This window comes from Carettochelys insculpta, chromosome 1 (assembly GCF_033958435.1).
Source record: "Carettochelys insculpta isolate YL-2023 chromosome 1, ASM3395843v1, whole genome shotgun sequence".
Classification (NCBI taxonomy): domain Eukaryota; kingdom Metazoa; phylum Chordata; order Testudines; family Carettochelyidae; genus Carettochelys; species Carettochelys insculpta.
The window spans coordinates 8,920,550-8,933,097 of NC_134137.1; the positions used below are offsets into that span (position 1 = coordinate 8,920,550).

Below are 12,548 nucleotides of genomic sequence, written 5' to 3' on the forward strand. Positions count from 1 at the left end.
AAGTAATTTATGAACATGTTTAATTCCCTCATCACATAGAAATTATAATTTACTCCTCTCTTGAGAATAAAATTTATTTGATGGCATCCTTGAAACACATGGATAAATTGTTAAGGCCAGGTTAACTACAATTTCATGACTTCCTAAGTCCATGCTTGCATTTGATCTGAAGAGGACTCTATTAGCTCTCTGTATCTTGTCTCGGGGTATAAGCATGTTAGTGTGTAACTTCACAAAAAACAAAGCCGTCCTGGAGCACCTTAAAAACTTACAACTTTGTTTATTATCTAGTGGTGGAACCTCTCTAGTATTGAATTCTCTCATCTGGCAAAGTCCGTAAATTGGCATGATTTTAGTTAGCTGGACAACCACTTACCATGAGTGTGGCCAGTTTTCCCAAGGTACTATTAAATTTATTTACAGACACAAGTCCTGGCTCTCAGTGTTCTGTACTGTTATTTAGAACAAAAAGCAGTCTAGTAGCACTTTAAAGACTAGCAAAATAGTTTATTAGGTGACGAGCTTTCGTGGGACAGACCCACTTCTTCAGACCATAGCCAGACCAGAACAGACTCAATATTTGTCTGTTCTGGTCTGCCTATGGTCTGAAGAAGTGGGTCTGTCCCACGAAAGCTCACCTAATAAACTATTTTGCTAGTCTTTAAAGTGCTACTTGACTGCTTTTTGTTTTGATAGTGTATAGACTAGCACGGCTTCCTCTCTGTTACTGTTATTTAGCTGTAATTTACCCCTAAATGACTTCTAAGAGCCCAGTAAGCAGTGGAAGTGTTTTTAATGTGCTAGAAAATATTGATCCCATCATCTGGCAACTTTTCTTGTCCAGCAACGTCTGGGTCCTGATGGTGCCAGACAAGAAACATTTAACCTGTAATGAGCTTTTGTGGGTAAGACCCACTTCAGCAGACCCATGAAAGCTCATTACCAACTGTTACTGGGAAGTCTTCACTGTGTTAGGCACAAACACAGCCAGGGAAACCTGAAAGCTTGTGGCCTACCCGGGTCCCCATGAAAGTGGAAGTGTCAGAAAGGAGTACAGATTGTTTAATGAAAACACTCTTATTTGTCCATATTACACTGCATTACAGAATCCCAAAGGAAAGAACTTTCTGGGCAAGTGCAGTTAACCTACAGTGTGCTCTAGCCCAGAGCTCAGTCTGAGGGCAAGAGAACCTGTACGCCTGCCAGGAAAAGAGACTGAACGTCTTCCACTTGCGCTGCCTCAGGCACATCCTTGGAATATCATGGAAGGACAGAGTGACCAACACCGCCGTCCTCAAGCGAGCTGGAATCCCAACCATGCACACCCTCCGCAGGCAGCATCGGCTCCGCTGGCTTGGCCACGTCCACAGGATGAATGATGGAAGGATTCCAAAAGACATCCTGTATGGTGAGCTAGCCTCTGGCAAAAGACCTCCCGGATGCCCCCAGTTGTGCTACAAAGATGTCTGCAAGAGAGGCCTCAGAGAGGTAGACTTCGAGCTGGACAACTGGGAAGAACTAGCAGACGACCGTAGCAGATGGAGGCAGGGGTTACACAAGGACCTTCAGAAGGGCGAGATGAGGATCAGACAGCTAGCAGAGGAGAAGCGAGCGCACAGGAAGCACACTAAGGACTTGCCAGGCACCCACCACCTCTGCAAGAGATGCAGCAAGGACTGTCACAGTCGTGTGGGTCTTCATAGTCACAGTAGATGCTGTAAATGAAGTCCTCAATTGAAACTATAAAGGGCACGATCCATAGTCTATGCAGACTGAAGGATGCCTACCACCCCACAAGAGAGCAGGGGACAAGGTATGACATTCCTCGCTGAGAGACCTGAGAAGGTACAGAGATGCTGGTTGACCTATACATTTAGGGCAGAAATAGCAGAGATTCCTCAGCTAATCAGGAAATAGAAATATGCCCCATTGGAGCTGTTGCTGAGGAGCTCTGAATTCCTGCCTTATCAAGTGAAGTAGAAAATAAAGCATTTGAAGATAGATTCCATAATTAAATTTCCAAAAGTAAATAAACCTGAGAGGGTTTTGAGACCTAGTCACTGGTGTTCCATGGTGCGTCCTCTCACATAGCCCTTGGCATTGTCTGATCCAGAGGACACTGTGTATTGAAGAAATGGGACCCACTGAGAAATCATAACTCTGGGCATGCGGCTTTTTAAACGTTCTGAGCTCTATTTGAATATCGCATGTTCTGGTAGTTTAAGTAACCCACTGAGAACCTTTGGCAGATGTGGGGAGGGATTCCTAAGCTGCCTAGTGCTGTCTGTCCTCCATCCACATCACTGAGTCACCCCGACTGCCCAGCTGAGTACTCTGCTGCTGCACAGAACAGCCACAAATAGAAACAGTTTGTAGCCTTTCCCCTTCTCTTTGCATGTTAAAGACAGTGAAACCTGCCAACTTACCCAGTTCCTGGTAAAAGAGACGCACTGGCACCAGAGGTGTTCAGATCAAATCCAAGACGAGGCGACAGGGTCAGCAGACTGTGCATATTGAAATGAGGCAATTGTCTTTATGAAGCAGACTGGCACATTCCCTTGGGGCCACTCAGCCATCGGGGAACCTCAGCTACTCAGCTTCTTGTGCACCAGCTTTAACACCATCATGTGCAATGGAAAACTGCAGTTGTTTAGCATCACCACCCAATTATAAGAGTAGATTTCTCCTTGGAGTCTCCTTTCCTCTATTGCAAGCTCAGGGTGCAGCCCAGGGAATGGAGTTTCCACAGGGATCTATACATAAACATTTCCCTTTCTAATAACTAAAACTAGGAAACACGCCAAATTGTGTGTTTGTGTGTCTTCCTCAAAAACAAATACATAAATAAAAGTCGTGGCCACTAATTCACAACATAAGCAGTATGCACCAGAGGCCCAATTTAATATCCTATTCCTAACAGCGTCTGAGCGGTAAATTTTCATGGGAACTACTCTCAAAAAGGGACTGATCTACCCAAACACGTGTCCTGCTCTCACCACAAATATTAATATCTGGACATATTTCACCACATTCTGGCTCTTGCTTCTGACATGGAGAGTGGCAGATTAAGAGTAGGAGCAGGGCTACGGTTATGGAGGAAGAGATGGGACAGAGGATGGGCTTCAAAGAGAAGAGAGGAGCAGAGGTTGGGGATTCAAGGGGGAAAACAAAGGATGGTCACAGGCAGGACAGGGCTTGTGCATATATCCCACTTGTGTCTTTTGAAATGTTGGATACGCTAATGAGAATTGGATGAGCTGGAAAAGGAGCTAGAGATTCTGTGGGCTGGGAGATGAGGACTGCTTCCGCCCCATTCCATGCAGGTGAGGCAACACAAATGGACGAAGAGGAGGGACTCTTGGTCTTGCTGTACATTTATTTCCCTCTATCTGTCTGTCCAACTCATAATTACACCCCAAGGTCTCACCTGCCTCATTGGAGAGTTGGCTCAGGAGGTTTGCTGTGTGCAGAACTATCACCTGAAAGGCTTCTCCTGGTATCCCCCATTACTTATGACTGTGGCATGACTCAGTCACAAGCACCTGACTGAGGGTGGAGGGGAAAGATGGGTGTCTGTGCACTCTGAAAGGTGCTCATCCATTACTGGTATACTGCTCATAGATCATGCAGCACCCACAGATAACCTGCTGCCATTTCAGGACTGCACCTGCAGAAAAATACTGCAACTTCCTTCATGGCCAATGGATGTTGAACCAGAGACACAACAATATCAGGCCAGGCGTACTGAGTAATGACATCCATATCCCTTCTCTTTATTGTCTGTATAAACAGGAATTCTGAAGTGAGAGCAACCGCCAATACAACTTTTGAGGGGCCAAGATCCCACCTCCACCTCAGCCCTCCATGAACAACATTTCTCTGGAAATGCTACTGCCTGACTTGGTCTCTTTTCCCCACTGCACATTCCTCCCTCAGTGTGAGTCTCTCTCTGTAGAATGGAGACCGGTAGGTCACGTTGTCTCAAATGTAAGGGTGCAGGATGGAGGAGGTGGCCATGGCCTGTGGTTTTTGTCTTCTGCCTCTCTAGTGCAGCAGCTGGTGGTAAACTGACCTTTCACTTGAGGAACACCTTGATAATTCTCACTCGAAGGTGTTTGCTTTTCACACTGTACACAATTGGATTCATCAGGGGCGGGACCAGAACAGACATGTAGCCCAAAATAACACTAACCATGGGAGAGTAGCCCTTCACAAATCTGAATATTATGGTCAAGCCAATCTCTGGCATGTAGAATATCAGGACAGCACACAGGTGGGAGATGCAAGTGTTCAGAGCCTTCATGCACTCTGTGCGGGAGACAACGCTAACCACTGTACTGAGAATCAGTACATAAGAGAGGAGGATGAGCAGTGAGTCCAACCCCATGGTTAGGAGTTTAGCAGTCAAACCATAGATGCTGTTGACTGTGATATCCGAACAAGCTGTCTTCATAATGTCCTGGTGCAGGCAGTAGGAATGGGAGAGGACACTGGCCCGACAGTATCTATACCGTTTTAGAAGTAGGGGAAGTGGGAGTATTATGGCCATTCCCCTTAGTATACACAATAGCCCCATCTTGCTTATTCTTGGCAGGGTTAAGATGGAAGCATATCTCAGAGGTTCACAAATTGCCATATAGCGGTCAAAGGCCATCAACAAGAGCAGAGAGGATTCAATGACTTGAAGGAAGTGTATGAAGAACAATTGGGCAAAACAGGCATTGAAGCTTATCTCTCTGGAGTTAAACAAATATATGCCCAGTATAGTTGGCATGGTGGCTATCAACAAGCCTATGTCTGTGACGGCCAACATGGATAGAAAAATATACATAGGCTCATGAAGGCTTGTATCTTCTTTGATGATGAACAGGATGACTGAATTTCCTACCATTGAAAGAACATATATTAAACAGAAGGGTATAGAAATCCACAGATGGATGTCTTCAAGACCAGGTATCCCAGTAAGAAGTAACAATGCAGAGTTGAATTTGGTATCATTGAAAGCTGACATAATGTATTGGACAGGTCCAAGGAGTTTTGAACATTCCTTCCTGAAAGGAAACAGAACAGGAGACTACATGATAGTTAACGAAAAATCGTTCTGTTCTGAGTGCAGGCCTGGAAACTCCCAGGAACTCCAGGAAAATCACATACCAAAAAAAAAAACAAACCCTCCAAAAACTAAAAGAACAAAAAGAAAAAATCCATCATTTTAGACTTACAGCATTGTTAAGAAGATCAGGACTGCCAGACTTGATTAGACCTGCAGTATGTCTAGCCCCTTGTATAATCCCAAGTTCTAGATGTTACATAGGAAGGTGGAATAAACCCTGTGGAAAGGCAGCTTTGAGGTAACCTGCCTCACAAGATAGTTTTCCCCTGACAAGCATGGATTAGTTATATAGTGATATAATGGGGTATAATAGGGTTAAGCATCCTTTCCAAGCTTTTCCATATAAACATCCCATCCCTTTGTGAATCCTGCTAATGTCTTGGAACCATTGAAAAATTTTGATTGTAGTTCTACAAATTACTCGTGTGCTGTGTGATTTTACACTTCAGACTTTATTAATGACATCTTTCTGATTCTCCACATCTGATTGTGACCGATTGCATTATGTGCATGTGATGAAATGGTCATTGTGTTTCTCTCTCTGGAACTAAAGCTATTTACAAACATGTTTAAATGCCTCATTATATTTATTTATTTATTTTCTCTACTATTGAGAATACAAATTATATGATGGCATCTTTGAAATGAATGCATACATTCTTAAGGCCAAGTTGACTAGAGTGGTGTTACTCCGTGATTCCATGTCTGTATTTTATTGGAAAGGGGCTGTATTATGTTTCCTTACCTGGAGTTCCCTGTGATCCTGAGATCCCAGTGAGTTCCCAGTGATACACTCTGACAATCAAGATTCCCTCTAAGAGAAGCTGAAGTGCTTTGACTCGTCAGTGTTGAGGACATCCACACAGCTTAATCATGCTTCAGATTTCCCTTAATCCTTCCAGAATCCACATCCTCTTTCCATGAAAGAATCTGTAGATATTTGGAAAGTTACAAAACAAAACAGCAGAAATTTAGCACTTTAAAGACTAACAAATTGATTTATTCAGTGATGAGCTTTCTTGGGACAGACCCACTTCATTAAATCAATCTCATTTCCACTACAGATTAACATTTATAAGTACAGAGGTTCAAAAAAAATTGCAGTAAAAACTGACAAATCAAGTACATGGGACAGAAGGAGGGGGTTGAAGGGTGGAGGATGTTAAGTTTCTTGCCTGAGATAATTATGAGCACCAAAGGAAGGGAAGCTGTCCTTGTAATTTGTGAGGTAATTGGTGTCTGTGTTCATAACGAGTGTTAATATGTCAGTTCAGTACTTTCTGTATGCAATCTGTTTTCAAAGTCTCTTTGTTCTAAGACACAAATTCTCAGGTCTTTAACAGAATGTCCCACTCCACGGAAATGTTCACTGGCCGGCTTATGTGTACTCAGATTCCTGATGTGTTCTGTGTGCCCATCATTCTTTGGTGAATGTACATTGTATGGGGGCATTGTTGGCACATAATAACATCCATAATATTGGTCAAAGTACAAGAGAACGTGCCCTTGAATTTGTAACTAACATGGTTAGGTCCAGTGACGGTACCCCCAGAATAAATACATGAACAAAGTTGGCAGCGGGGTTTGTTGCAAGGAAAAGTTCCATGATTAGTATTACTGTGATGTAGCCTTTGATTACTAGAGAGAATCTCAGGTTAGGAGTTTGTCTGTAGGAGAGGATAGGCCTGTCACCTAGGGCATTCTGGAATGTAGCATCCTGATCAAGAATAGGTTGTAGATTTTTGACAATGCATTGCAGGGGTTTGAGTTGGGGGCTACAGGTGATGGCAAGTGGTGTTCTGTTAGCAGATAATATGCTTACGTCAATTGTACAGGGTAGAGCCTAGAATCGCAAACGGCTGAAGGTCCAAACACGAAGTTTACACTAATACCCAGTTGAGTGTGCAATTTTTGTCAGCCATACATGTGTTGCAGGTTATGGGTATAAATTGTGCATAGCACTACCACGTAACCCTTTTCTGCACCTGCACCCAAACTTTTCTGAAACTTAGTTGAGCAATTCCGTTGTCTTATACCTTCTTGGAAAGTCTGGCACAGGTATTACACTGGGATTCATTCTATGTCTCTGACAGCAAATGTTACAAAAAGCTTTTTTTTTCCTAAGTACCATGGAAAGAATCATCAGAACATAAGAACGGTCACACTGGGTCAGAGCAGAGGTCCATCTAGGCCAGGATCTTGTCTTCCAACAGTGGCCAATTCCCCATGACCCAGAGGGAGTGAAGAGAACAGGTAGTCATTGAGTCATCCCTCTCCTGTTATCTCTTTCCAGCCTCTGACAAACAGAGGTTAAGGACACCATTCCTACCATTCTGGCTACTAGCCACTGATGGACCTAATCTCCAGTAACTTATCTAGTTCTTGTTTGAACCCTATTAAACTCTTGGTCTTTACAACATCCTCTGTTAAGGAGTTCCACAAGCCGGCTATGCACTGGGTGAAGAAATACTTCCTTTTGTTTGTTTTAAACCTTCTACACATTAACTTCATTTGAAGACCCCTAGTTCTTATGTTATGGGAACAAGTAAATGACTTTTCGTTTTTGATTTTTTCCACTCCCTGTCAAGATTTTTTAGACCTCTCTCATATCCCCCATTAGTCTCCTCTTTTCTAAGTTGAAAAGTCTCAGCCTTTTTAATCTCTCTTCATATAACCTCCATTCCAAACCTTTAATCATTTTTGTTGCCCTTTACTGAACATTTTCTAATACCAGTAATTTTTTTTGAGATGAGGTGACCACACCTGTATGCAGCATTCAATATGTGGGTGTACCAGGGATTTATACAGAGGTGATAAAATATTCTCTGTTTTATTCTCTATCCCTTTTGTTAATGACTCCTAGCATTCTGTTTCCTTCTTAGACTGCTGCTGCACATTGAGCGAATGATTTCAGAGAAATATCCACCATGACCCCAAGATCTCTCTCTTGAGTGGCTAGAGCTAGATGAGTCTCCATCATTTTGTGTTTGTAGTTGGGATTATTTTCTCCAGTGATAATCACTTTATGTTTATCAATACAAAAATTAATTTGCCATTTTGTAGCTCAGTTTTGTGAGATCTTTTTGAAGCTCTCCACAGTCTGCTTTGTTCTTACCTATCTCGAGCACTTATGTAGTATCACCAGCAAATTTTGCAAACTCACTGTTTACCCCTTTCTCCAGATCATTTATAAAAAGGTTGAATAAGTTTGGTTCCAGTATGGACCCCTGAAGGATACCTCTCTCCATTCTGAAAACTTGCCATTTATTCCTACCCTTTGTTTCCTGCCTTTATCCAGTTATCAATCCATGAGAGATCGTTGCCTTTTATCTCATGGCAGCTTACTCTACTTAAGAGCCTTTGGTGAGGGACTATGTCCGAGGTTTTCTGTAAATCTAGGTACATGGTACTTACTGGATCCCCCTTGTCCACATGCATATTGACCCTCTCAAAGAACTCATACACAGTGACCCTAACATTTATTACTCATGCACAATAAAGTAAATTTCCATGCCGAATGCATCAGTAGCCATAGACATGTAATTTCATTTTCCACATGAAAGTAGTTTATTGAAATTTCTCTCTCTAACCATGTCCTGCATTCTTAAAACATGTAGAACCCATGAATGAGATTTTGACAGATACATCGTTGAGCTGCCACAATGAATGTTTGTTACACCCAGTTTTTTTGCTTATATTAGGAGAATGCAGCCTGGCTGTTGGAAAACAAGCAGGAAGGAAGGAACAGCTCAGGAAAAGCCAGCTCCGTGAAAACTTCATGTAGGCTGAGAGAATACTAGAGGTACAGGCTGGGAAAAGCCTATTTCTGCATTCCAGATACATTATACTGCTTGTTTTGCCAGTGCTGGTAGCTTATACAGAAGTGGGACAAATATTTCTGAGAAGCTGTTTAATCTGAAAGACACAAGCCCATCTGGGAAAGTCTGAGGGCCCTTGGCCTGCCTGGTCCCCATGAGAGTGGGAGGGTCAGAGAGGCATACAGACTTTTATTTGAAAACCCTAATTTGGCCATATTTCACTGTATTCCTATTGTTCGATTAAATAGTATTTTGGTTGAAGAAGGCCATCTCCTCCCTCCTCACAGCTACTCACACACATAAAGGGAAGGACCAATTGCTGAACTCATAGGACTTTCTAGGCAAACACAGTCAACCTGCAGTGTGCTGCAGCCCACGACCAGTCTGAGAGTGGGAGAACCTGGGTATTACAGTGGATGAAAAGCTGGAGATGAGTCAACAATGTGCCCTGGTAAGCTACCAGGATATTGTTTGACACAGTGAGGCCACATCTGGAATATTATGTCTAATTCTGGGCCCCCCTTTACAAAAAGGTAAGAGCACATTGGAGAGGGTCCGGCAGAGGTCAATGAAAATGATGAGGGGGCTGGAGCACATGACTTATACGTAAAGGCTGGTAAATGTAGGCTCATTTAGTCTACAGAAGAGAAAAGTGAGGGGGGATTTGATAGCAGTCTTCAGTTACCTGGAGGGGGATTACAAAGAGGTTGGACAGGCTGTTCTCAGTAGTGAGAGATGGGAGAACAAGGAGCAACGGTCTCAAGTCACAGTGGGAGAGGTTTAGGCTGGATATCAGGAAAACCTATTTCACCAGAAGGGTGGTGAAGCACTGGAATGCTTTCGTGAGAGAGGTGGTGGAATCCTCATCCCTACAGGCTTTTAAGTCACAGCTTGACAAAGCCCTGACTGGGACAATTTAGTGCAAGGGGTTAGACTTGATGATCTCCTGAGTTCTCTTCCAACCCTGTGATTCCGTGATTCTCTGACTGTGAGATTGCACCCCTTGGGAGGGCAAGGTACAAGGTCTGACATCTCCCACTGTGAAGACCAGAGAAGGGACAGAGATGGCAGCCGCCCTGTAACTCTGGGGTGGATTTAAGGCAGAAATGTTGGAGCCCTCAGCCAATCAGGAAATAGAAACTTACCTTATTGGACCTGTCACCACAGAACAGCACAGCTCTGAATCCCGGCCTTCCCAGTTGAACCAGAGAATAGAACATTTGAAGATGCATTTGGGAGCTAGTCACTAATGTTCCATGGTGCCTCTTCCCACACAGCTCTTTGCTTTATGAGGCCAAGAGGACACGGCATATTGGAAAAAAGGGCCCATTTCGGAAATCCTAACTCTGGTCATTGGGATTTTAATCCTCAGAGCTCTATTTGAACATCAGATTTTCCCATAGCTTGAATAACCTGCTGAGGACTTTTGGTTGATATAGGAGGAATTCCCAAGCTGCCTAGTACTGCCTGTCCTCCATCCCCATCATGAGTCACCCTGACTGCACAGAACATCACTAAATGGGAACATCTTGCTGCTGCTGACCTTCTCTTCACGTTTTAAAGACAACGGAACCTTCCAACATACCCAACTGCTGCTAGACAAGGAGCTTTGACACCAGAAGTTTTCATCCAAAACTGTAAGGCAAGGTTGCACGGTCAGCAGGGAGTGTGTGTTCAGGTAGGGAGGTAACTGTTTTATGAAGCAAGCTGGCACATTCCTTGGGGCCTGCTTGGCCATCAGGGACCCTCAGCTGCTTAGCTTCATGTGCAGCAGCATTCCACAAGGATCCCTGAAAGGAAATTTCCCTTTTTAATAACACAAGCTAGAAAACACACCAACACGTGGTATCCTAGAAACAGGTAAAACTGATGGACATTAATTAAAAGCACAAACAATATGCACCAGAGGCCCAATTTAGCAACCTACTTTCTCCTCAGAGTCTGACCAGTAAATTTTCATGGATCATTACTCTGACCAAATATGAGTCAGTCCCTCTTCACAAATATGTATATAGATTGCAGAGCTACCCGGCCTGGCTTGGGTCTTTAACCAAAGTATTTTTTCTTTTACAATAAATGCAAAAAATATGTGGTTTTTGCAATGCTAGTATTTAGTGAAAGAGAAGAAAAGAAAAGAAAAGAAAAGAAAAGAAAAGAAAAGAAAGGAAAAAGCTGAAGTGAGCCCTCTGGGGGCATGGCTAGATTATTGTCGCTATTTTGGGATACAAATGTTTCCAGGGCTAAATGCCATGCTAGAAATAGCAGCGCTATTTTGAGTGTTATTCTGTTTCTGCTACCCCTCATTCTGTGAAGAGAAGTGGAAACCTAGAAATAGCCCCTTATTTTGCACCTCGATGCTTTTTGGACAGTACAGGGTTTGAAATCAGGTAGCTTGAAATAATTTATGCAATTGCAAGCTATATCTACAGCTATTTTGAGCTACAGCTACAGCCTAGATATAGCCCGGGTGAGGAGGGGATGGGGTGGGCAGCTTAGGGCACAGTGTTGGGAGGTGTGAGAGTGCTCAAGACACAGGGTGGAAAGCAGAGGGTGGGGTGCAGAAGTCCAGACACGTGGGAGAGGTTGCCGGAACCCCCTGTCATGGCCATGGTTACATTACTCTGGCAACAGCTCATTCCAGAGGGCGAGGACAGTGCTCCCTGGACAGCAGCTCCTCTGGAGTAGGCCGGGGCTGTGCTCCCTGGTCAGCTACTCTTCCTGGGAGAGGGGATCCAGGGCTGCACACATGTTGACTGGGAAATGGGTCACTGTGGGTGTCCCTGGATTCCAGCTGCCCTTCATTCTCCAGTCTGCAGGATGTCTGCAGGGGTAGTATTCTGGGGCAGTCCCTGGCCTGGTCTTTCTTGAGTAGTGTTCTCCCAACCATCATGCAGCTGTCTGGGGGATGATGGGCTGTGGGTTGGCCTTGGCCTACAGCTGCTGGCCTGCTCTGCAGTTGGTGTGGTGTGGGGGGGTGCTATGGGAGATACTCCCAGCTTACAGCACCCCACTCCTTCCTGTAGCCTGTTTGACCCAGCCTCCAGCTCTCCCCACCTGCTCAGTAGCCTACAGGCAGTCTTGAGGGGACCAGCCTCTGAGGGTGACCCTCCACCCACTCTCCTACCCCGCCCCAAGGCCTGTACGCTGTCCAGGTGGGGATCCAGGATCCAGAGGCCTCACTGCCCTCCAACAGACCCTCCACAGCCTGCAGGCTGTTTGCAGAGGAGCCAGGCTCCAGGGGACTGACTCTCTACAATCACCCCACCATGGTCTTTCAGTGTCTCTTCTCTGTGCCCCTCCCTTTCGCTTCCCTCCTTCCTCTGTCCCCTCCCTCTTCATGTCCTGGGAAACAGCCTCATTCCCAGCATTTCCCATGCTCCAGACACAACCAAGGCCTGACCTTGGTTTAAGTTAGTGTAAGAGGAAGCTGCATACCAAACTTTGGGCTTCTAGATCTTATGGTTTAGGAGGAGAATGTGAATAAACATGGCCCCAACAGCGAACACACACGCTCTGAAAAACATAGATAGATACTGGAAAGGAGACCAAAGGGCAGTCACTCATGCTTATTCATTTTCTCTGGGCTGTCAGCTCTTAATTTGATCAATACTACAAAC

General features: G+C 44.4%; 1 protein-coding gene across 1 annotated transcript; it reads right to left on the minus strand.

Annotated features, from left to right (window-relative positions):
• Nucleotides 1–4,075: 4,075 nt before the first annotated feature.
• Nucleotides 4,076–5,011, minus strand: LOC142003083 (olfactory receptor 51G2-like). Its single transcript, XM_074979750.1, has one exon. It carries the CDS (start codon nt 5,009–5,011, stop codon nt 4,076–4,078), a length of 936 nt encoding a protein of 311 aa, XP_074835851.1.
• Nucleotides 5,012–12,548: the final 7,537 nt, after the last annotated feature.

Bases quoted from the DNA above. Each gene is read 5' to 3' on its own strand.
- LOC142003083 (XM_074979750.1), bottom strand. From the start codon at position 5,011: ATGTCAGCTTTCAATGATACCAAATTCAACTCTGCATTGTTACTTCTT.